Source organism: Telmatherina bonti (genome assembly GCF_933228915.1).
Source record: "Telmatherina bonti genome assembly, chromosome: 3".
Taxonomy (NCBI): Eukaryota; Metazoa; Chordata; class Actinopteri; order Atheriniformes; family Telmatherinidae; genus Telmatherina; species Telmatherina bonti.
Genome location: NC_136621.1, coordinates 30,995,995 through 31,018,211, shown reverse-complemented (window position 1 = coordinate 31,018,211; position 22,217 = coordinate 30,995,995). Strand labels below are relative to the sequence as shown.

The 22,217-nt window shown below is 37.4% G+C and overlaps 3 protein-coding genes across 5 annotated transcripts; 1 reads left to right on the top strand and 2 right to left on the bottom strand.

The window, feature by feature from the left end:
* Positions 1 to 74: 74 nt before the first annotated feature.
* On the bottom strand, positions 75 to 8,368 carry cldnd1b (claudin domain containing 1b). 3 transcript variants are annotated; one of them, XM_079264918.1, is made up of 6 exons: positions 8,245 to 8,368; positions 6,309 to 6,633; positions 4,846 to 4,914; positions 2,889 to 2,993; positions 2,419 to 2,556; positions 75 to 1,429 (listed from the first exon to the last, which is right to left on the bottom strand). In XM_079264918.1, the coding sequence occupies exons 2-6, from the start codon at positions 6,601 to 6,603 to the stop codon at positions 1,209 to 1,211; spliced, it is 828 nt and encodes a 275-aa protein (XP_079121044.1). In that variant the 5' UTR covers positions 6,604 to 6,633; positions 8,245 to 8,368; the 3' UTR covers positions 75 to 1,208. The 3 variants fall into 3 exon arrangements, with proteins under 3 accessions (XP_079121044.1, XP_079121045.1, XP_079121046.1); XM_079264919.1 differs by having other exon boundaries at positions 6,309 to 6,637; positions 8,245 to 8,353; XM_079264920.1 differs by lacking the exon at positions 4,846 to 4,914.
* A 1,429-nt stretch (positions 8,369 to 9,797) lies between these two features.
* glb1 (galactosidase, beta 1) lies at positions 9,798 to 16,364 on the bottom strand (the record flags this gene model as incomplete). The annotated part of the gene is made up of 16 exons (XM_079238390.1): positions 9,798 to 10,281; positions 10,450 to 10,689; positions 10,860 to 10,991; positions 11,434 to 11,547; positions 11,626 to 11,715; positions 12,394 to 12,468; positions 12,571 to 12,683; positions 12,762 to 12,802; positions 13,093 to 13,214; positions 13,312 to 13,370; positions 13,630 to 13,810; positions 13,931 to 14,025; positions 14,101 to 14,161; positions 15,406 to 15,556; positions 15,753 to 15,922; positions 16,311 to 16,364. The coding sequence occupies 16 exons, from the start codon at positions 16,362 to 16,364 to the stop codon at positions 10,027 to 10,029; spliced, it is 1,953 nt and encodes a 650-aa protein (XP_079094516.1). The 3' UTR covers positions 9,798 to 10,026.
* Positions 16,365 to 18,474: 2,110 nt separating this feature from the next.
* ccdc86 (coiled-coil domain containing 86) lies at positions 18,475 to 20,134 on the top strand. The gene is made up of 4 exons (XM_079265104.1): positions 18,475 to 19,024; positions 19,392 to 19,521; positions 19,605 to 19,679; positions 19,841 to 20,134. Exons 1-4 carry the CDS (start codon positions 18,537 to 18,539, stop codon positions 19,985 to 19,987), a joined length of 840 nt encoding a protein of 279 aa, XP_079121230.1. The 5' UTR covers positions 18,475 to 18,536; the 3' UTR covers positions 19,988 to 20,134.
* The last annotated feature ends 2,083 nt before the right edge of the window (positions 20,135 to 22,217 follow it).

Here is a 22,217-nt window from a genome sequence, read left to right as displayed (position 1 = left end):
AAAGGAAATGTAAAGTATTAACTCTAACATAGCACTTTCAAACAGATGACCATAAAAGCAGCTATGAAAGTGCATAAATGTTGAATTTATTGATGCCAAAACAATACAACAGTGTACTTCAGAATGCATACAAACATTTACAAAACATGAGTTTATCCACATGTGATGTGCAACTAAATATTGTGACACAAAAACATCACAATTTTTACTTGTGTGGACAGATGAGAAATTCTAATGATTCAAAATTGTAAATCAACTAATACAAACTTGCACACATTAGTTAATTATATGATTAAACCAAATTAAAGGGGTTCAAAAAGCTGATTACATACATTACTTGGGACATTTCAGTACCTCTAAACAGTGAAACCTCTTTTTTTTTTTAAATGTACATAAATGGCAGTAGCAATACTTGTGCTGAAGGTCACAGGTTTCCTCTAGTGGCATCAAGTCAATTCAGTTTGAACAAATTCAAACTAATTGTGTTAATACATATTGGATCCATCAACAAGTGACAATGGAAGGTGAGTGGTTCCATTTTTAGTGACTGACATTTCATGACATTTAGTCAGCATATACCACAGGCTGAAATGAACAATTACCACAGATGATGGAAAGGTCAACTTGAAAGGCATGCAGAGCAAAGGCTTTATATTTAAACGTAGGCAAAGAAAAAAATCCCCAAAAAAAACCCCCACATGAATAAAAAGGCATGTATGATATTTTCCTCTTACAGAGATAGCTACCTTGCCTTAGTTTACTCCCGGTCTAAAATTCTTGGCAATGCAAGTTTATAATCTTGAACTGAGATAAGGACAACGTGGTGAGCATCTTTAAAAAGCAATGGCAACCAAAAACAAAGCAGTAAAAAAAGAAAAGAAAATGCAGCATAAAAAAAGTTGATACCAAAACTTAAAAGATAAAATATTAATAAAACATGCTTTAGGTAAGATACAGGAGGAAGATGAAGAAAAAAAAATAAAGGCAAAGGTGAGATATTGCTTCTCAAAAACATAACGTTGACATGTGAGCACTTATGATGATTAGCTGCTAACTTTTCTGCAATTCATTTTGGCTGGTGATACCCTGTGCTTTATTTATTAGAAGATTCTTAGACAAGTGAAAACCTGAAACCTGCACACTATATTTTTTACACCTTTCTTTAACCAGAAAAAGGATTTAGGACATTTTCAGATATTTTATGTCCTTTATGCTACCCTGTAAGCAGTCATGCGGGTGTAAGACTTCCGGTGACTTTTAGCTGCCCATAAGAATAGAGCAGCTGCCATCATTTGCAGAGGGAAGGAGATGAGGGCGAGGTAGAGAGACCAGCCCCATGAGCCTTCAGCCCTTACAGATTCTGGGTAACTGTTATAGAGCAAATCGACTCCTGCCTGGAAAGCACAAACGGTACCCAGAGAACACAGACCTGATGAGCAGAGGAGAAATGACAAGTCAGTAGGATGATGATGATGATGATAATATCATTTCCTAAATGTAATAAGAAGAACCCCCTTTTTCAAGAGAGTTCAGTAAAATAAGATAGTTTACAGGAAATCTAGCTGAAGGACAGGAATGCAACATCTTGTATTAGTTTTCCAGTAGTTAATCCCGTCTATAGCTGTAGAAGTTCAAGTACTATTTGAAAGCTGCTTTTATCAACTTCCAACATGGAGTGAAATAAGCTCACTATACGAGCAGGACAGATCTTTATTCTGCAAAAACAAAACAAGTCTCGTAGGAAGAACAGCAACAAAAAGAGACCAAACTAGAAGATGAACAGAAACCCTTTGTAATGTTCAACATGCTGGTGTTCATGCCTATTAGGGGTGGGAAAATTGAATCGAAAAATTGAAAATCGGGATTTTTTTTTTTTTTTGCTTCACAATTTTAAAATCAATTTTTTTTCCAAATAAATAAAAATAATCCTTTTTAAAGATTTTGTCTTTTTTAATTATTTTTATTGATTTTTTTTACTTGTTTTTGGGCATTACAGTAACAGAATGATGGTATGGCTACTGTGTTGTTTTTTCCTCACTGAAATCAAGAAAAATGACGAGCAAAATACATTTACAAAATATATTTTATACATTTTTTTTGTTTTTAATCTACAAAAATCAGCAATATCAAAGAATTGTGAGAATGGCAATATAAATAGAATCAGCACCCAAAAAAAAAATCGGAATTGAATCGAATCAAATCAGGACAAAAGCATATTGTCACAGCCCTAATGCCTATAATTAATAAAGCATAGCTTAAAAAAAAAAAACCCAAAGAAATCACTCCAACTTACAAACCCATCTCCTTTCCCAATAAAGTGAGTATTCAAGGTTTCTTTAAAAAAAAACTATCAAAAGACATTTCTTTTTTTAAAATTTTTGGTCACATAAAGAGATTAGATGGGGGATTTTATCTCACCTGCAAGAAAGTGGAGCACCCCCACACCCAATGTAGGGGTGACGCTGCGGCACAGGCAAGCACAGACCCCTATCAGGCCACTGAGGAAGACTAGTGCTAATGAAACCAAGGGCAGAAGAAACTGGCACCTCCACAAGTCTACGAAGAAAGTCATGAAAGGATAAAGTCTTAAAATATGAATTCACACGTACCAACCTTTTACGTTGTGTTAAATATAAATAAAATACTATTTTTATTTACATATTGCACAGTTTGAAAATTTGCAACAAAATATATAAAAACTAAAAACTGCATGAAGACAAGAAATTCAACAACTTGCTCAATGTTTTCATTTGAATACAAATCAGCTGTGCTTAAAGGTTGATTTGTAGTGTACCTAAAACAGCACATGGAAGTTTGTTTAAAGGGACATCTGAGTAAAATCAAGCCGTGTTATCACCACACTGAGAGGAGAAGGGAGTAAGACTTACACGTTCTAAGCAGATCTTCTTCGCTGTGGTTTCCAGGTTGTTTGTACTTTGGGATGAATTGCTGGGGAAGAGTGAAGCTCACACAAAGCGTTTCCATCTTGGGGTCTAAAGTCAAAGCAGAAATCCAAATGAGTTGTTTGTCTGTTCAATTGATTATTAGCACAAATGGCTCATCAGTCAATCACATGGCACTCAATCATTACGACATGTAGAGACGTGGTCAAGATGACTTGAAATTCAAATCAGGCCTTCAATTCTTCAGAATGAACAAGAAAAAGGATTTAAGTGACATTGACCATGACAGTTTCTGAAATACTCAGAAACTGGTCTGAGTGTTTCCGAAACTGCTGATCTACCTGGACACAACCATCTCAAGGGTTTACAGAGAATAGTCTGAAAAAGAGAAAAGTACTCAGTGAGCAGTAGTTGTGGGGGAGAGAAAAAATGTCTTGTTGATGTCAGAAGTCAGAGCAGAATGGGCAGACTGGTTGGAGATAACAGAAAGAAAAGATTAACGCAACCACCAGTTAAAACCAAAGGATGCAGATCACCAAGTGTGAATGCACATGTGCAACCTGGAGGCAGATGGGTTACAGCAGCAGAGGACCACACCAGGTATCACTCCTGTCAGCTAAGTACAAGAAACTGAGACAACAGTTCACACAAGCCCAACAAAAAAATCTTGAGTCTCTGTTCAGTTGCAACATCCAGATGGTAGGGACAGATTTTGATGCAACATGAAAGCATGGGTCCATTTTGTCTTGTAGCAACGGTTCAGCCTGCTGGTTTGTAACGGTGCGTCTCAAAGCTCAAATTATCTCAAACTGGTTTCTTGAACTTGACAAAAGGGTCATTATACTCTAATGGGCTACATCGTCACCAGATTTCAATCCAAAAAAAGGCAGGTCTGAAGGTAAAAGGGAGACTAAACAAACAATAATAAGGTGTATATGAGACTAGTGAGTGCATCTCAATACAACAGAGGCTTTGGCGTGAGCAACAGATATGGTTTGTTTATACAAAAATAACCACTGCTTTATCTCTGGCAGTGATGCAGGTATGTATGTAATGTTCATTAAAAAAAGGCTAATTTAAAGTTAAAATGGATTTTTATCTATCAGAAATAAAGACAAAAATCGATTTGAAGCTAGTAATGTGCTAAAAGTAAGGATTTTCTTTAAAAAGTTCAGATGCTGCTAACCAGCTAGTTGCTTCCCTTAATTTTTTCCCACCTTTCCTCTCTAGCACCAATCAGGACAGACTGCCAGTATCAGCCTCTCATTCTGTATCTATCTCATCCTGCAGATTCCAGCTCCACCATCTCTGACTACAGCAGCCAATGGTGATCCGTTGTTCTACTCCGCATCCTTGTTGAGCCGAGCTTAGCAGTATGTGAACAAATTTCCCACTTCCAGGAGCTTGATTCTTCTCCTTTGAAGCAGAACAAGCTGCAATCTAACAAAGTGGTGTTCTTCTATGAAACTCACTGGAGGAAAAACTATGACAACAAGGGCTGATAAAACAGCACTGCCACAGCCGGACAATTCCATTTTATTGAGGCGTCCAGGCTGAGACAAAATCTCTCACTGGGGTGGCACAAAAAATGCTTTTTTGTCGTTCACACTTCATTGCTTATGCAGCATGACTGCCATATGCAAATTCACATATTCATATAACCCTCTGCTGAATAAAATACACGCTGCGGTTTCAAATTTTATGCTTTTAAAATTCTTGATAAAAACAGATCATTTAAATTTAAAGAACATAAAAATAACCTGTAAGCTGAATGGCACAAGTTAGAGTATTGAAATATTTTCATGTCAGAAGGACACACCACATCTTTGCAGTTTCTTGAATATCCTTCTCCTAAAACAAACAGAGCCAATAAAAAAAGGAGGAAAAAAAAACAGTAGCACTACAGTAACTTGGAAATTGTAGTTGGCATACTGTAAACTACCTGGGCATCCACTTTGGTGATCACACTCTGGAGGCTGTGTTGTGACGTCACTGTCTGAATGATGGCCATCTGTTGATTAAGACACTAGTTAAAATGATTATCATCATGCCAGGTCTTATAGGTGATTCTTTTTTTCCCTTTTCCCCTTGTTTTAAAGTATGTATGTGTTTATTTAGTATAGTATATATTATCTGTTAAAGGATAAACTCCAGAGGACCCTGAATACTTGCTAAATAGTTACACTGAGTTTTCACTTCAAGACTTATCTGATTCTCAGGTCTGAAGCCAGATAAGGTACATATATGACATAGGTAGTGTGTTCAGTTCGATTTGCAAGCCAATGCGGTTGCACATCCCTTTTTCTGCTGGGCTACCACTGCCTTTGCCTCAGGTCATCTTCCAACTCCCTCTTCATTCCCACTCCCCCTTTTTTCATAACTTGGCTTTTAACTAATGTAGCTAAAGTAGGAAGTTAACTTGCTCCTCTTTTCTTTTTTAAATAAAAATGGAGCAACTTAAAATCTGCATAAAATTAATTTCAAGGTACGCTCAGACATGTTATATGTGGTTTAAAACAGTTTAGTAAAATAAGTGAAAAGACTAACAACGATGCTGCTTAATTGTTGAGTGGGACCATCTAACAGTTCAGTGTTCAAGTTATTTATAAAGAAATTCAGACTGTGACAAACCTGACAAACACTGAAATGTTATAGGAAAGTTTAAGACAAAGCATTAACTTTGAATGACCAACCTATGGCATCAAGTATGTAACAACTACCTAACTACATCAAACTTTTAAACATGTGTCAAGTTAAAAGACAATTTCACTCAACAGAGTTACAGGACTACAAAGACCAAATTCAGGAAACAGACCATCAAAATGACTTGAGCTTAAGTTCTTCAAAAAGTTTAACCTGGTTTACACTAGCTTGCTAACCACTCTCCATTAACCTTAGAAAAACATTTGGCTGTATATCTCAGTGGCCAAGGCGATGGAAGAGTTGTACTAATTTGGTGAAGAGTTGAGTGGAAAAATGATACAGCTGATGTAGCAGGGCTGCATAGATAATCTTAGCTACTGGGGTAAATACAGCTGGCAAACAGTGGACTGATTTTGTGCTGAGCCATGATGATAAATATATGAGGGTATCGCCACTAACACCTCTGTAATTACATTATCTCAGGTTAAAATTTGGATTAGAAACAGCTGAGAGCAATATCCTCCTACGAGCCTGATTCAAACATAAAATATGTTGGTTAGTAGCAAATAAACTTTAAAGTTAACAGTTTTCCTCATTCATGCAACCATGTCTACACTAGCAATCTTTGTAGCCTGACATGTTCAGTATTTGATATTTGTAATACATGGAAAGTAACTACAACATATGTATTGTGAGTATTCATTGCTGTGAAGAGAACAGTTACTAAAAACAACACATGACACACTGAACATACAGCAATACCTGGCTCTTTGTACCAGTGTGACTTGGAGGGCACCTGGATGCACCTCCACCACAGTCCCAGAGTGCCATTCAGCAGGAACATAGAGATGTAGGTCTTGTTGCTGCAGGGCTTGTCATCAAACTCCCCACAAATGAAGTCTTTTTTGAGCATCGAGATGTTGGTGCCCTGTTTGATTACTGGGCTGCGGTACTGGTACCAGTGCTGAGTTCCCACAGCCACAGAGAGGTAGACTGTGGCTAGCAGGCTCAGCACCGAGCCGATGACCAGGGCTGTAGCATACCGATTATCCACCATGGTCTGGATGAAGACGGCTCGTTTTCAGAGCTGACTTAGAAACATAAAAATGAAAAACACACCCACACATAAATAAGTAATTAAACTAGGTCTGGTTTCCAGCCATAGGAAGGCGCTATTGGTGTGATGATGATGCTTGCTATTTGCACCATAGAGATGGACGTAGCCTCTGTGACGTTACTCATAGGTTTCTGAAGAGCTGAATTGAAGCTCGGTGGGCGGTTCATACCCTCGCCATTTTGCCAGAGGCATGCGTGTCGTCTCGCCCGGAAAATACATATATGGGCAAAGAGGTGGAGCTGAGAGGGGGGCTGTAAGCGTCATGGTAGCTGATTGACATTGAACGAACTCTGAGCTTTCTGTAGCTAAGAGCTAACCAAGCTAATCCTGAGCTAACAGGAGCTAACCAGCTAACAGCAGGTAAGCGGGCTAAAGCTAAGTCACTAAAAAACCGCGATTGTTCGACGTTCTTCTGAATTGAAGCGGGAAATCGGGTACCTGTCAATCAAAAGGACACGCCCCTAAATATGCCAAACTTCGAGATTAAATTACTTTTAAACGGGCGAGTTAGAAAAAAATTCACTTCCCCCACAGTTGTCATGAAGGTAAACCTGACCTATTAAACTGAAAATGGATTTTTGAACCAGGCTGTAAACATGTTTATTTTTGCTGTGAAGTTGGCTTTTTTAACATGGGAGTCTATGGGGATTTGCTCTGTTTTGCAGCCAGCCCCTAGCGGATGGATGGGGAACTGCAGCTTTATGCACTTCCGCATAGGCTTCACTTTTAACCACCGGAGGCTCCGTCCATCTTTCATATACAGTCTATGGTTTGCACACAGTGACACGAGTCTGAAGTTAGCTTCCGATTCGTAATATGTGTAAAGGGCAATTCCACTGAATTTTTGGGAAACCAGGAAAATTAGACCAGGTCCTAACAAAAAACTACAACACTTACACTCTTCAAACCTGAACTGAAAAATTCCACATACTATTGTAGATTCAAGAAAATAAAGTGTCTGATTTGTGAATCCTTTATTCTATTTGTGAAAATGCAAATAAGGCTCATTTAATGACATTTTTGGCAGATTGGTCCTAATGTAGTCTAGTTTCCGAAAAATTCAGTGGAATTGCCCTTTACAGATATTGCGAATCGGAAGCTAACATCAGTCTCGTCACAGTGACATGCTTAATAATTGCTGTCAGTTTCTGTAAACTTGAATATTACATTTTATTCAACCACGCTGCTCCCATTTCTATCGACGTATAAATACAGAAGCGTTTACAAGCTGCAGATGACGTTCAGGTCAATGTTAGCTTGGTTAATTGCATTCAGTCTTGCAGTCATACTGTAGCCAGTGAGTTATAAATGATAGTTATGAGAAGCTGTTAATAAAAAAACAAACAACAAAAAAAAAAACGTCTTATTTTAAGCGGCAACTAAAGAAACCATCATTATCAATTTTGCAAATTGTAGTCAGTAGTCAGCAAGCGGCTAGCTAGCTAGCTAGCTAGCGCCAATCATACTTTCGCTGACCAAGCTGCGTAAACATCGACGCATTTAACTCAAAACTTAGCAATGGATTATTGCGTTGTTTTCATCAACATTCTTTATTGTTAAACAAAACTAGTTATTACTGACCTTATCTTCTTAGGTCAGTAAATTTCCAGTAGGCTTTCATTATTTTTTTCTATTTCCTCTTGACAATTATGCTGCAAGCCTTCTTCTTCTACGTTAGTAAACCTTCTTCTTTTACGACGTTAAACTACACAAACACGGAGCATTGCATATTGCCACCTAGTGGGGTAGTGTTTTATTGTAGATTGGTCAAGTTTTCCTTGGTTTAATACAGACTAGCAAATAACTAATGGAGCTTTTATCGTTATAATGTGAAAAGTGGTGTGGGGTAAAAGTCAACCTTTTGTTTGAATACATTTTGAAATACTGAATTGCTTGTTCAATATGTGTTCTCAAAATAATAAGAAGAGATATCCCAAATCCCCTAAAAACAAGCTTTATATATACAGTTGTGCTCATATTTATTCATACCCTTTCATTAAAGAAGGAAAAAAATAGTTGCCTGTGAAATAAACTGAAATTGACTAAAACAATCATAAATAAAATTTTATGAAAATCGTTACATTATTTTCTAATTCTGGTTTAACAGAAATATTAAAAAAAAAAAAAAAAAAAAAAAGCAAACAAATAAGATAATTTAGTACATATTACATCACTTATAAACTAATATTTTGTTGAACAATCCTTTAATATTTCCGCTACAGTCAGGTGTTTTCTGTTCCTCTCAGTCAGACTTCTGCACCTGTTGACAGGTATTATGTCCCGCTGTTCAACAGAATAGTACTCTAATTTTTCCAGGACCAATTTATTTTTTTTCTTTCTTCAACTCAATTAAATGAAAAAATGATGTCTTATATTACTAAATTGTCTTTTTGTAAATTTTTAGTTATTGTTCCTTTTTTAAGTCTCCAGTTATTTAAGTGACTGTTGTAAATTCAGCCTTTTCTTTAATGAAAGGGGATGAATCCATATGAGCACAACTTTATGCATTGTTATTTTTATCTTCAACAGTGCTGGGCTGCATGGCTCAGGCACTACTTCCCAGAAAAGCCCCTGTATGGAAGACTTTTTGACCAGGAATCTGATGTGGTAGTCTGAAGACTTGTTTTTGACATCAGTTTTATTTACTTCCCATGGGTTCAATATTTTTTTATAATCAATTTTCAATTGGACTATATTAGTGTAATGTTATCTATAACCTGACCTGTGTCTTTTTACAAGCGTAATATTACCAATTTCTGGTTTTGCTAACTTCTTAAATGGCCATTGTAACATCCGAGATGTTATTGCTAAAACATAATTATCACATAAAATGCTGTCCATATTTTAGCTATTTGTATGGTTATACAAACAGCTGCCTATTATAATGATGACACTGAAATATTATCAAATCACTTTTTTATTTTTTGGTGTTATAAGGCATTCAAACAAAGTCATAGTCCTTAAGAATTTCGGAATGAACAAAAGCAACCAATCAGCAGTCCCTTAAGTGTAAATTCTGAAAACATCCCCGGTGTGGGTAGCCCATAAAAAAAATAAAACTTTAATTTTTTAAATGTTTTTGATAAAACAGCATGGCTTTTATAGCAAATAATCCCTTTGAGAAGTGACAAGAAAAGTATTTGAATATATGTGACAGAATCAGTGAGGTAGAGACTCGCATACTTAAATATAAGATCTGGCAATAAATTGATATTATGCCACACATGATACCCCCTTTAACATAACAGATTTTAAAAACAGGAAAATTCAACAAAGAAAATTCACTCAATATGTGCTCATTTTTTTGGCTCATACGAGTCTAGTGCAAACCGACTCCTTTTGTGCAGCAGAATTTCTGTATCATCACAGTAGGTCCTCTTTAGCATACAACTTCCAGTGCTGTTTGTAGCCAGATGGGACAGTTGCGTTTAGGATTGGGGTGTCAATGAATTCCACAGTCCACGCCTGGGAGTTGCCAGGAGCTCCTTCCAGTTCCAGAACAGTCACATTGTTGGGTGCAGTTGTGCTGAGGATGCTAGCAGGGACAAAAAGTGTCACCTGAGGGCCTCGAGTGGGCCAATATCGACCTAAATTGAAGCCATTTATCCAGATCTGCCCCTAAAAAACAAACAAACAAAAAAAAAACCATATTCAAATACATGAAATTAGTGTACTTGTGCTGAACCTGGGTCACAAGTGTTGGTGAAATAAAAACTGCAAACACAAAGAAAATAATATTGCATTTAAAGTGTCAATCCAGCCAGATTGTCTTGTTGGGTTACAAACCTTCCTCCAGTTGGGTAGCCGAACGTAAGTGTCCTGAGGGAGGTCTGGGATGCCGTCGGGAATTATGAAACTTCCCCCATAGAATGCAGGACCAGAAAGAGTAGCAGGCTGAGGTAGATTTGACAGTGTGGGTGAATTTTCTCCGAGGAGGCCCTGGCTGACTGCTTCATCGATGCTGAGACTGTACATAGTCCAGCTGGTGAGAATGTCTCTCCCCAGAGTCAAATTGGACACTAAACCCTGTAATATGAAAACAGAAGTTGCAAAACTGACTAAATGCCAAATTATTTTAAAAGTCTTCAAGCATTTTAGCATGTGATATACTATATATACAAACGAGACAGCGAGACTTAGTTAGACTTATGATTCAGTGAACAAACTTTATAATTGAAAAGTAACTGAAATAAAACCTTAAAGTCATTGATGTCTTTTCCATAGTTGATTCGGCCCATATTCTCCACCAGTATGTCCACCTGACTGCCAGCCTTCCCAGTCACATTCACAGTTATGACTTTGTTCCTTTCAAAAATTCCTACGGCAGTCTTGGAAATAAAAATAGTTAAAACAGCATAACTGATGGAAACAAATAGAAAATGAATCAATCTAATCAAGACTTTTTTGATGACTGGTTAACAGCTGACTAATGGAACAGTGGGTCACATTTAAGTGTATTTTCCAACAATGGTTCTTGCATTGTTTGCTACTATTTGACTGCATCTTTAAGAAAAATACATCAATTTTATAACATAAAATCAATAACTACTTTTACATTAGGGATAAGATACAAAACTTGTACTGTATGAGATATACCACATCATTAAAATGCACAACACCTGTAAAATGTTTACACAAGACACACCTACTCATCCTAATTTTAACTGACATGAGATTTATAGAGATAAGCAACAACTATAAGACAACATCTGAATAATAGGGCTTCCATTGCCCAGAAAATAACACCTGAAGACAAACAATAAGACTCACCCCATCCACCAACACATACGCTCTATCGTGGACACCATTCATTGGGGACGACAGAGGAGTTGGACTGCTGCAGTTAACAGGTAGAGTCGTCCTATAGAGCATGTAACCAAAAGCCTAGAGGGCCAACACAGATCCATTAACAAGAGGACCAATAATGTTGAACTGGATTAAATTTCAAAGACTGAAACATACCTGATTCAGGTCTATAAAAGTCTGAGGATACATGCTTTTTACAGGACCAGAGAAAGAAAGCTTTTCAAGGGCGTCCAATACAGTCTGGAGCTACAGGTAGAAAATGAACACATTTTACTATTTTTCCTTCACAATTTAAAATCATAAGTCAAGAGTTGATTATAAGGATACAGTTGTGCTCATATGTATTCATCCCCTTTCATTAAAGAAAATACTGAATTTACAACAGTCACTCAAATAACTGGAGACTTAAAAAAGGAACAAGAACTAAAAATTTGCAAAAAATATAATTTTGTAACATAAGACACTGTTTTTTCATTTAATTGAGTTAAAAAAAAAGAAAAAAACAAATTTGGTCCTGGACAAATGAGAGCACTTTTCTGTTGAACAGTGGGGCAAAATACCTGTCAACAGGTGCAGAAGTCTGACTGAGAGGAAGAGAAAACACCTGACTGTAGCGGAAACATTAAAGGATTGTTCAACAAAATATTAGCTTATGAGTGATGTAATATGTACTAAATTATCTTATTTGTTTGCTTTTTTTTAAAAAATATTTCTATTGAACCAGAATTAGAAAATAATGTAATTATTTTCATAAAATCTTTATTTATTATTACTTTAGTCAATTTCATCTTATTTTACAGGCAGCTGTTTTTTCCTTCTTTAATGAAAGGGTATGAATAAATATGAGCACAACTGTATATAAACTGATCTTTTGGACAAGAAAGTACAATTAAATTATATCAACATAGTCATCTGAGTTCTTACCTTCTTCATCGGAACAGCGCCGTACGCATACTTCGGGGTTGTTGGTGGTATTGGTCCCATCGGTATGTCACGGTACTATTTTAAGAGGAAAATGCTTAATAATCTACCGTCTGTTTATATGAACATGGCAAGCTTTCAGTTACTTTCACTGCTGAAGGCTGGAGGTTGTGTTCATACCATTTTGATGACCTCTCGTATGGCAAAGTATTTTTCTGTGAGGTCTCCGGCCTCTGTGAGTGGAGCATCGTAGTCATAGCTTGTAGGCTGTGCGGTGTAAGGTGAGTTGGCACCTAAGGTTGTTAAAGACAGATGGTTATACGTGTACCTCGGAAACGACTCACATAGCTTTGCTCTTTCAATGCACTCACCATTCCAGTATCCAAAGTTTGTTCCTCCTATGAACATGTACCTGTGGGTGGAAGAATGAAAGTGAGGCAGAAATACTCACTGATCCAAAAATGTGATCCTATAATTCAAGATTAAATGCAGTAAGAAGATGTGAACTAGTTTCTTTTGGTCATCAGAGCAACTAAGCACATTATAAGGTGTTCAATCAATAGTTATAAAAAACTAATTATGTACAATAATTCAGGCTCTAATACACACTAATACACAGTTATGTTAATCAGCCATCAGACTACACATCAGATTAAAACACACTGGTACGTCTAATCCCATCACAGAAATCTGAAAACTCACAGGTTGACATTTGCTCCCACAGCAAGAATCTGGTTAAGGGCTTTGACCACAGCAGCAGATGACACAACAGAGTGTTTGGATCCCCAGTGGTCCAGCCAGCCGGTGTAAAACTCAGAGTTCACCTGGGATGGGAGAAGTAACTTTATGAGTACCTTTTTGGTTTTTTTTTGGTTTTTTTAAAAAATCAGACTTTGCATAATATGATGGGAAGATGCTTGCCAAAGGTCCATGAGGTTCAGCATGTCGCTGTGCATCAAACGCTGCAGTTATGTTTGAACCTGTTTGGGTGAGAAAGAAAAGATGAGCACATTTTAAATGAAACAACTTCCTCTTCATGTCTGACTCCACTGAAATGTGTCAATGAGCCCGTACAGACAGAGTCTAGAAGCCACAGTCAGACTAAGGACTCTCAGTCAAGTGAAATCCTACCGTAACACAAGAACATGAGATTATTTTACCTTACAACCCTGCGTTTGAAGCGTTTATTATTTTACAGCATATGTTTGCTTTAAATCACAAAAACTGAGTTAGACTTACCTGGCCCGAAGTCTACAGTGGCATAAAGACCTTGTATTGAGCCACACTTGAGGTAGTTCAGTCCCGCACCATCTGTAGTGAACAGCACCACCTCATCGCCCAGGTGAGATCGGAACAGTTTGCTCAGGTGGCGCATGTAGTTGTAGTCGCAAGAAAAGTAACTTCCATATTCATTCTCCACCTGTCCGTGTAGGAAATATACCAAATGTGAGATGAAAAGGTTTTCTTCATCATGTCAAATCTTGTGTTGATGTGTAACCAGGTTAAACCCACAGGAATGAGTTCAGGTCTGCACACTCACCTGTACGGTGATGATAGGACCACCATTCTCATAGAGGTAAGGCTTCATCATGGGCAGTAACTTCCCCATCCATTTATCCACAGCTGCAATGTAATCTGAAATGCACACATATTAAGGCGTTATGTGAGATGCTGTCTTCATCACTCATCCTCTTTGTCTCTGCTTCTCACCTGGGTCTGAAGATCGCAGGACAATGTCTTTCTTTTGTAGAAGCCACACAGGTAGACCACCCTGAGTGGCAAAATCACACACAAAAAATAAGATGAAATATCAACTAATTTAAACAATATAGCTTTTGTAATGCACAGTAAACAAGTTGCATGGCAAGACAGGTATCACTTTATTTGGTGATGACCTGATACTTCATCATCATCAAGTGAAATGTCCCATTTAATAATATGTGTAGAGGCCATTTGTGTTTTTTTTTTTCTTTTATGAGAAATGGCTGTTATGGAAGTTAAATAATTTTTTGTATTATATTTTAGTATATTAGGTTATATTACACGGATGGATTTTTATTTGAAGTCTGTTATTTAGCTTTTGGCAGAGGGTGAGAACAGTGAGGGAAGACAGGTCATGTTTGTTTGTTTTTTTGTTGGAAATCCATATCAGGTGGTGTGAGACAGGATAAAATGATTTTTTGACCACTTTCATGCATTTTGTTGGTTTTTGTTAACTGGAACATATATGGAAGTGCGTACAAAAATCAGACAGTCCACGCTGCAAGCGGCTTTAAAAGGAACGTGGGAAAGGCTGGTACAATGGTTATAAGCCTAAGATAAAAAAAATATACATATATATATATATATATATAATGGCTTAACCACTCACTTTTGTGGCTGTAACTGGGAGTTTGTGTTTGTGAAGTTAGTGAAAAGTAGACTTTTATATTATGTCATGTTATCACACTAAAAGAGGTCCTGTTGCACTTTATTATCCAGTCATATTATTAAAAGTTTATTTAGACACAGTCAAAAGCTATTATGCTATTGTAATCATGTAGTAATAACTCATAAGAGCCAAATCCACAGACTTAAAACTGCTCTTATCAGCTGGTTTCCAACAGGATGAATTCCTGAGCTCAACTTTACCTTAACTGAGTTACTACTTACAAATATTTTTTTTAAAGGATTCTCTAATGTGCATGGTCAGAAGACAGGCAAAAGAAAGGACAAGAAATAAATATCTTAATACAGAGAGCCTAATAAATAATGTTAAATTACATTTATCTGTAAAAAAAATAAATACGGTAAAAAATTAGCTTGAAATCAACATGTGATTTTAATTTATTTAATACTGTCTCATCCCCATACACATGGAGTGATATAGCTCTGCAGTTACCAGAACAGGTTTTCACTCTCTGGTCTACATAGTGCCTAAGAAAAGCCTGTTCATTTCTAAGTTACCGGTACTTACTTGGCTCTGAAAATGAATAATGAATAAAGAAATGGAATAAAACACAAATCTACTCTTACCATGTCCCATTCTGCACAGATGTAGGGTCCTGGCCGAAGGATGACCAGTAAACCAATGTCCTGGGCCAGTTTAAGGAAATACTCTACATCTCTATCTCCATTAAAACTGTATCGGCCCGGAAACTCTTCATGGTAGTTCCAGGGAACGTAGCTGAAAAGAGATTAAAGAGTCAGGATTATGCAAATAATTACTTAAATGTGTTGTGAGTGTCCAGTTTCGCTTATATATAAATATATATATATATATATATACACATACATAAGCTGATTCTCTGACCAGGTTATTATGTTCCTCCTGACCTTACAGTCAGGGTGCAGAGAATGGATGAATCAGGAAGTGAACCTACGTCTGGATTGCATTTAGTCCTGCCATGTACATCTTCAGCAGCCGATCCTTCCAGTAGACTCTGGGGATCCTGTTGTAGTGGATGCTTCCTGATATGTAACGGAACTCTTTCCCATCTTTGCGAAAGCAGTTGTTCTTATAGTCCACACTGAATGAGCGAGGTGCCCCAAACTGCAGGTAAAAAAGTCACAGAATCTATCATTTCTGCACACAAGGCAGTTCGCACTGTGCCCAATGAAGATTCATATTTTTATGGCACAGGGATGGATCCTCAGGTGACTTTGGGATGTGTCAGACAACTGCTTGCCAACAACAAGTCAGTTATTTGCTCTGATCAGCATTTAACCTCAGATAAAGGTTTATACACATTACTCAGTATTTGTTAGATTAAAAACAAACAAACAAAAAAGTACAACGAGGAAATGAAGCAAGTGTTTAACAAAATAAATAAATAAATAAATAAAAACAGACTTAGTATTTGCGGTCTTTAACGTACATATGGTGTAAGGTAAAGTTACTGAAGTGTTTTGAACATGGTTGAAAACTGAGATGTACTCACTGATTGACCAAAGAGCAGCAGCAGCAGCAGGCTTCCAGCTGTGAGCAGAGACATGTTGAGCTTCCTGATGAGTCCTTCTGTTGCGTTCCTGTAGCAAATCTGTCTCAGATGTTTCTCAGAGCCTTTCGCCAAGTTGCAGTTACCTGGACACAACCACGGCTCCTACTTCCCTCAGTATACTGTGGTGTTTTCAATAAGCATCATGAGTTACGGAAGTGAAATCATGTGATAAGGAGGTGCAGCTTTGCCATTTGGTCAGTAGGTGGCGGTGTTTTCCACTTTATCCAAGCGGTAAGGAGCAGTGGAAAATATTAGCAATAAACATTAGCAGGATCGGTCGATGCAGATAGATCTTCGAGGTTGATACTATTTGTGGATTTTTTTTCAGACATTGCATAAGCTTAAATATCACACTTATTAGCAGTGCTTTGAGTTTTCTCACTTCTGCAGAGACAAACTGACACCCGCACTTCTGGGAATCTGATTATTCTTCATTAGTATGTATGTATATGTGTGTTTATGTACATATGTATGTATAGGTATGTACGTATATATTTCTTTTCTTATTTTCATTCATTTGTTCGAAATAAACTAACTAACTAACTAACTAATCTCCAGCATTATTATCATACCATCACTGTTTGCAACATGTAACTTCCTCGTGGCAGATTTTTTGATAAATAAATGGGTTGAGTGAAGGGTTGTGCAATGAGCTTTTAACAAGAATACTTTCACTTTAGTAGAGCAAAAGCTACATTTATGTGCAATCGTGTTTGCCTGTGCATATAAATGTCCATGTACATAATAATCATTGCCCCTGTCTTTAAAAATGACCAAAGTGTTTATTCTTTTGACAAACCTCAAGTCTTACCTTTGGAAGGTCAAATACTGTAAATTTGAGCAGTTTAAACTGGTGGTTTCTGTAAATTAACACAGCATTCATGCTGGTATTCTACTTTCGATCATTTTGGACACCATATTCAGTACATACGCGATACCAAGAAGCTCCTCCAGTATAGCACTAATGGGATTGAAGGTCACAAGGTTATCTGTATATATAAAGTGGTTCACCATGCTAAAAATGCTTTCATTGATATAGACAACTCATTCATTAAAAACATTCAGTCTCTCAGTACAATAAAGGCTGGATAGGCTGGACCCTATCCCAGCAATCATTGGGCAAGAGGCAGGGTGCATAGACAACTCAATTACATGTAAATGTAATAAAACAGGGGATAACATTCCACCCTGCCTGACACCACTGGACACTAAAAGGGCTAATAAAGTAACCCCACATCTGACATGCATTTTCTGGTGTGCATAACAGTAAGCAAGGACCCTCACAATATACAGCTGAGAAATTGCTTTCTCCTTGGCCAATATACAGCAAAATCTTTTGCACTGGAAATTAGTAATCACACACCCATGTGTAAGCTAAATATGCATTTGCTGGTTGAGAAATTTATACAACACAGATCTGGTTCAGTGTCCCTCTCTGAGGTGGTCTGAGATGTGAACCCTGACTACACATACCTCTTTTGACAACCCCCACCCCATCCCTCTCAAACACACACAACACCTTGCTGCATTTGGTTCAGCAAGGTATATATATATATATATATATATATATATATATATGTGTGTGTGTGTATATATACACACACACACATGTGTGTGTGTGTGTATTACCATCACACACTCAAACATAAAAAAAAAACAGTTTTCAAAAAAACAGAGTTCAATGAGCTTGTGTGTTTGCACTTATTTATACATAGTGAAAAAATATTGTATCATTATACAATATTGGGGTTTCAACTTCAACTGTATCCATTATTATGATAGAAATAATGAATGCATTGAGTGCATTTATAAAACATTGCTATGTCTTTGTAGTTTGTTACTTTAAATATATGAAACAAATGTATAAAGTATTATAAATTGTTTTATATATATTTTACTAGCGATGAATAAAATCAGGATCTAGCATGACGTGTTTTTTAATATTATGCTAAGGAAAGATAATAATTAGATTGTTCATTCAATTGAAAATTAAGCTTGCAGTATCTTCTTCCCACCTATAGGCGGCGGTAATCTGATATTGTGTCAGATATTAGTCATCATCTCATGACCGGAAACAACATGACGTAGTTAACGCTGGTGAGAAGTCACACGTGGGTCCAGGAGTTCATCACAGTTATATGTTGTTGTAACTTTAATTTACGAATTATGTCGAAGCGAGCGAAAACAATGTCAGAGGAAAATCCCACCTCCGAACCGAGACAAGAAGAAGCTAAGCCAGCGGAGACCAGACGGACCCGGAGCGGCCGTAGAATACGGACTCCTGCTGTACTGCTCGAATCGCAAACCCCTCTGAAGACTCCCAGCAGAAGGACCAGGAGGTCTGTCCTCCAAGAGCTGCCGCCAGTAGAAGAACAAAACAGGGTAGATCTGGAGCAGAACCTAAAGAGTCCGGTGGAAGAGCAGTCCACGGAACCGGAGCCAGTGGCCGAGGCTGCAGCAGCGGACACAGAGAAAGCCGACAGCAGTCTGCAGGATCACCTGTCCAGACCTGCACCAGCAGAAACGGTACCTGCGAATTCCGAGACGGTCCCAAAGAAGAAACCCCATCTAGCCCAAAGTGCCAAACAGATCCCGGCAGTACCCCTGGGGAAACCCAAATCAGGAAGAGTTTGGAAGGACCGCAACAAGCAGAGGTGTTTGAACCCACAAACTACTTTTCATTTATTGTGTTGTTATTAGTCAATTTGTTCCTGCAGCAATCTGATGGATAACCAGCCTCCTGAAGCTGCACATTTCTGAAACGGATCTCTAATATGTACTATACTATATGCTGCCATATATAAACTTTAGTATTTTAAACACGAATTTCCATTGCATGATAGTTCATTTCAAGGACCAAAGATAATATTGAGATTTGTTTTCATAAAGAAATCAATTTATTATTCAGCAGCAGTATGGAGCTGCACTCATGATCTGTGTGGATATGTAGGTACAGAAAACACTGTTGGAAAATCACCTGTCTGCTTTGTTATCCTGACAAATGTGGAATTTGTCTTTCAGGTTCTCTTCGCTGGTAAGAGACAAACCATTGTGCACATCTTGGGAAAAGAAGATGGAGGCCAAGCGGGAAAAAGAGCTTGTGAAACGGTATTCATTGAAACTGAAAGAGGAAAAAGCACAAAAGAAAGAGGTATTTTGACAAAAATGTGCATGATATGTGCAATGTCTATGAAGTAGCACCTGGAATGAACTGTGCGGCACTTGTGTTATCAGGAAAAGAGGAAAAGAAGAGAGGAAAACCTCAAACGGCGTGCAGAAAATGAACGTAAAGCCGAGGTTGTTCAAGTGGTAAGTGTTAACCAAACCTGCACGCATGAATAATATCAGCCACATTTACTTTGACGATGCTCAAACAGTTTGCAGTATTTCACAAAAGGATGAAACCGTGTCCAAATAATCACCGGTAGCTGAAAAGTAGCTTCCAACCTTCTGTTGTTTTTGTCTTACAGATCTGTAACACGACAAAGATAAAGAGGATGAAGAAGAAATTGCTCAGGAAAATCGAGAAGCGAGATACTTTGGCTCTGATGCAGAAGTCTCAGAAGCAGAATGTGAAAGCCAAAGTGCAAAAAAGCACTAAGCAAGGTCTTACATAAAGAAATTGCCTGAGAATAAAATCTATCTATTCATTAATTGCCTGAATGTTGCATCTTTGGGACATGTTTATAAGATTTTCTTGTTAGAAGACTGGAAATGTAGCGTATGGCTCATTTAAAGCGAACAGTTTTCAGCTGGCATGTAAACATGGGTGTTTGTTTCATTTACTTATTAAAAAAGTCTGCTCTTACTTTTGTAAGATTTCCTGTTTTTAAATGTAAACTTTTATCATTTGCCAAAATGGATAAGATCTGAAGTTTATATTGCATCACTGTTAAAAAAAAAAAAAAAAAAAAAAGAAGTGGACTTGCTTTAGAGGATCTAAGGATAATTTATTTACTACTGCACCTGTTTACATCTTTTAACTTTAACGATGAAGGGCAGTAACATCAGTTCACGTCATCAGACTGAAGTATTTGTGTCAGAGCAAATATAAACGGGTTCATGCTTCACACACCCATCAGGTGACGCATCCTGACAGAACAGTCTTTGCTGTATGTTTGCACAAAGCTTTCATGCACTTACACATTTGTCGGCAGTCAGTTGACCCTTGCTGAGGGGAATGCTGGTTAAAAAAAAAAAAGGAACTTTTGTTCAGTGTTAACAGGTTGAGTACCCACTGTATTCTTTATTTAGTTTTCTTCCTGTTTTATTGTCCAACCATCCATTTTTTAAAACCATTTGTACCAATTCAGGACCACAAGAAGTTGGAACCTATCCCAGCAGTTATTGGGGGAGAGGAAGGTACACTCTGGATAGGTTATCAGTCCATCACAGGGCCTGTTTTATAGTTTATCTATTTTAATTTTGCTTCAATATCAGTAAATGTAAAAATGAAAACCTACGTACTGCTGTCCGTTGTACTACATTGGAGGAGTTACAGTCCATGTTTTAAGGAAAAATTTGTTCTTTAAATTCATATTTAGCTGTCAAAAATCATTTAGCTTGTCCCTTTGAAGCGTTGCCACAGCGAATCATTGCAATAATTGGCACGTTTTACACCAGGGGTGTCAAACTGCAGTCCTGGAGGGCCGGTATCCTGCATGTTTTTATTGTCTCCATGCTCCAACACACACCTGACCGACAACAAAACAGGTTGACAAGAAGCTGCTGGATCCATTTGATTTGAATCAGCTGTGTTGGTGGAGGGAAGCAACAAAAAACCTGCCGGATTCCGGCCCTTGAGGACTGGATTCTGACACCCCTGTTTTACACCATATGCCCCTCACTGATGCAGCATTCTGCATTTATCTGGGCTTGGGACTCAGACTAGTCGCCCTTAAGACTGCAGCGGGGTAGGGAGCAGGACTGGAAGGTCACAAGACAAACAGCTCTACCACCTGAGCCACTGCAACCCTCAAAACATGATTTAATATTTGAATTTTTCATTAAATTGATATTGTTAATGGAGATTACAAAATAAAAACTAACTTAGCTCCCATTTCACTGAGTTTTTGTCCCTTTATTTGTTTTGTTTTTACCCCAACAACATACCAGCAGAAGTTTTTACAAATAACTTCTCAGTGAAGTATGTATGCAAATAAATGCAGGAGAATGCACATTCTTTTGTTTTGTTTTTTTCAGGGCAGAGTCCTTTTCCTCACACAGAGTCTTATTCCATACTTTTTACATGATGTATTCATTGTTTAAATGCTGTCCGAGCAGCTGTGGGACAGATATTTCACTCGCATATACATAAAGTTCTCTTTGTGTCACATGACGACACCTCAGCTCGTCACCTTTTTACCATGTAATCCTTTCATTTGCTGAATACTCCCACAAAATGTCATGGTCTGTGTCACATCATTTTTTAGGTCTGGCATTGACTTTATAAAGACATGGACAAAGCTGACAAACAAGACAAGAGTCTACAGCAGCGACCCAAACTTTTTGTAAGTATCTTTTTTACTTCTCTCCATATTAGGGATCTATAATACAGTTGGCATATCAACCCATAAATGCTGAATTAAATATTGGAATCAGCAATGAATTTCAGATGTGGTCTCATTTGGTTTGCTTGTGACTAATTGTAGAATTTTTCAGACATGTTGCAGTAGTATTAAGTTTACAGTTTTGCTTTTAAGATTCTTACTCTGCAGAATTTCATTTAAACATACTTGTTTACACGCTTTTGTTCCATCAGACAAGTGCAAATATGATCTCAATTCTAATGCAGAAGAGACTTTATGATTGAATACTAACTCACTAAAAACAAAAAACTTTCTTTTT

Excerpts from the sequence above, each read along its gene's own strand:
- cldnd1b (XM_079264918.1), bottom strand. The coding sequence starts at position 6,603 with ATGGTGGATAATCGGTATGCTACAGCCCTGGTCATCGGCTCGGTGCTG. Across the intron at positions 4,915-6,308 it reads ACACTGGTACAAAGAGCCAG|ATGGCCATCATTCAGACAGT; the intron begins GTATTGCTGTAT and ends CTTAATCAACAG. Across the intron at positions 2,994-4,845 it reads TCACCAAAGTGGATGCCCAG|ACCCCAAGATGGAAACGCTT; the intron begins GTAGTTTACAGT and ends CTTTGACTTTAG.
- ccdc86 (XM_079265104.1), top strand. The coding sequence starts at position 18,537 with ATGTCGAAGCGAGCGAAAACAATGTCAGAGGAAAATCCCACCTCCGAA. Across the intron at positions 19,522-19,604 it reads AAAAAGCACAAAAGAAAGAG|GAAAAGAGGAAAAGAAGAGA; the intron begins GTATTTTGACAA and ends TTGTGTTATCAG. Across the intron at positions 19,680-19,840 it reads AAGCCGAGGTTGTTCAAGTG|ATCTGTAACACGACAAAGAT; the intron begins GTAAGTGTTAAC and ends TTTGTCTTACAG.